Source organism: Protobothrops mucrosquamatus, unplaced genomic scaffold (assembly GCF_001527695.2).
Source record: "Protobothrops mucrosquamatus isolate PMUCROS unplaced genomic scaffold, P.Mucros_1.0 scaffold10028, whole genome shotgun sequence".
NCBI lineage: Eukaryota > Metazoa > Chordata > Lepidosauria > Squamata > Viperidae > Protobothrops > Protobothrops mucrosquamatus.
This window is the reverse complement of record NW_015395815.1, coordinates 7,646-9,211: the sequence shown is the minus strand read 5'-3', so window position 1 is coordinate 9,211 and position 1,566 is coordinate 7,646. Positions and strand designations below refer to the sequence as shown.

Sequence of the window (1,566 nt, the reverse complement as noted above, 5' to 3'; positions counted from 1 at the left end):
AAGGAGGGACAGTGGGGCAGGGGCAGAGGTGACAAGAGGGCAGGATGGGAGATGGGCAGATGAGTGGGAAGAGTTGAAGTGGAATGAGAACGGCAGGGCAGGAGAAGTATGAGATCCTGACCTAACAACTGCAACTGGAACCATTAAAATTACCATCTCCAAGCAATGCAGTCTTGATGTTTCACCTAATGATCACATCGCTTAATAACAGAAATTCTGATCCCAATGGGGGTTGTTGAGCGAGGACTACCTGTATTTGATACTTCCTTCATTATCTACCACTCAGTTCAACTGCTCTGGAAAAAAAAAAAGTATTTTCCATGAGCCAGAAAAACAAAGGCTCTTGGATCATTGGGTTGTAAGATAACAATTTAAAACCATGGGCCTGAAAACAGGATATTAATATTCAGTAAAGCGTATCAGCTGTAACTGGCTAATCAGCCTCTTCAAGGCACGAATGTGTATGTGGCATGGAGTTCAATCAGGAAGTGAAAACATTTGCCCACTGGCTTTTATTGGAAAGAGAACTCCTGACTGGCGAACAGGGTGCTGGAAAAAATGCCAAGGAACAGAACCGGCGGGAAAGTCAGACTCCACCAAGCAAAACAGGCTCTTTGCAAATTAATCTTAAGTTTATAGTTCCCCCATCCAGCAGAGAGTTTTTCTTTGACTAGGTACACGTTCGGAATTGTTTCTCGTAATTTATTCTGAGCTGCTTTCTACTTGACTTCAGGGTCTAATTAAAGCTAGGAGGCTACATGGGGGGAGGGGGGGGAAGGGAGAACACATGTCCCTCTTTGTACTAAGGAAGTCATTCTTCATACTGACTGGTTTCCGGAAGGGGAGAAGTATCTGTCTCCGGGTAACGTGGAAAAAGTTGGCTGGGGTGGAGCAGTTTACCACGATCCAATTGCAGTCGTACAGCTGGCGCACGTCAAAGTCGTCTAGTTTCTGTCGGGAAAACAATGACAGGAGTTCAGAAAGGGGAGAAGAATTGCACGCATGACCGAAGCCGTCCAAGAACCTGAAAATCAACTGTGAAACACATCTCTGGGACCAGGGAAGGGGGTTCCCCTTAAAAGGTGAGAGGAAGCAAGAGCCGGCTGAAGCAGGGTGGAGTGAGATCCGAATTATGACAGGCCAGACCCTTTGAGGAGGATTTTTTCCCTTCTTCGTAAGCATGACGTTTTACGGCCTGGCGTAGTTTGATTATGTTTTAGTGGGGTTTTTGTATGGGGAATTTTTAGAGCAGGCCTGTTATTTAATTTGATTTTAGAACAGAAATCTGCGTATGTTTATCATGGTTTTTATTATCACCTGTTCACCGCCCTGAGTCCCGTAAGGGAGATAGGGCGGTATATAAATTCAATAAATAAATAAATAAATAAATAAATAAATAAATAAATAAATAAATAAATAAATAAATTCTTGTATTGCCCGTCTCAAACTGCGAGCAAAATCCGTGACACTTTGAAAGAGGTTGGAGATTGGATTGGAGGCCTCTCTAGTATTGCTATCTCAGATTGCCTGCCCTGAAGTAAAGCACCGAGGTGATTACGGAGCGTC

The 1,566-nt window shown here is 43.8% G+C and overlaps 1 protein-coding gene across 1 annotated transcript in view; it reads right to left on the bottom strand.

Annotated features, from left to right (window-relative positions):
* Nucleotides 1-900: 900 nt before the first annotated feature.
* Nucleotides 901-1,566, bottom strand: part of LOC107301104 (2-oxoglutarate dehydrogenase, mitochondrial-like) — a gene marked incomplete at its 3' end in the record, with an annotated part of 7,364 nt that continues 6,698 nt past the window's right edge. The window contains exon 7 of the mRNA XM_015830367.1: nucleotides 901-951. Within this exon, the coding sequence (XP_015685853.1) occupies nucleotides 901-951 (51 nt within the window). The remainder of the gene's footprint in view (nucleotides 952-1,566) is intronic.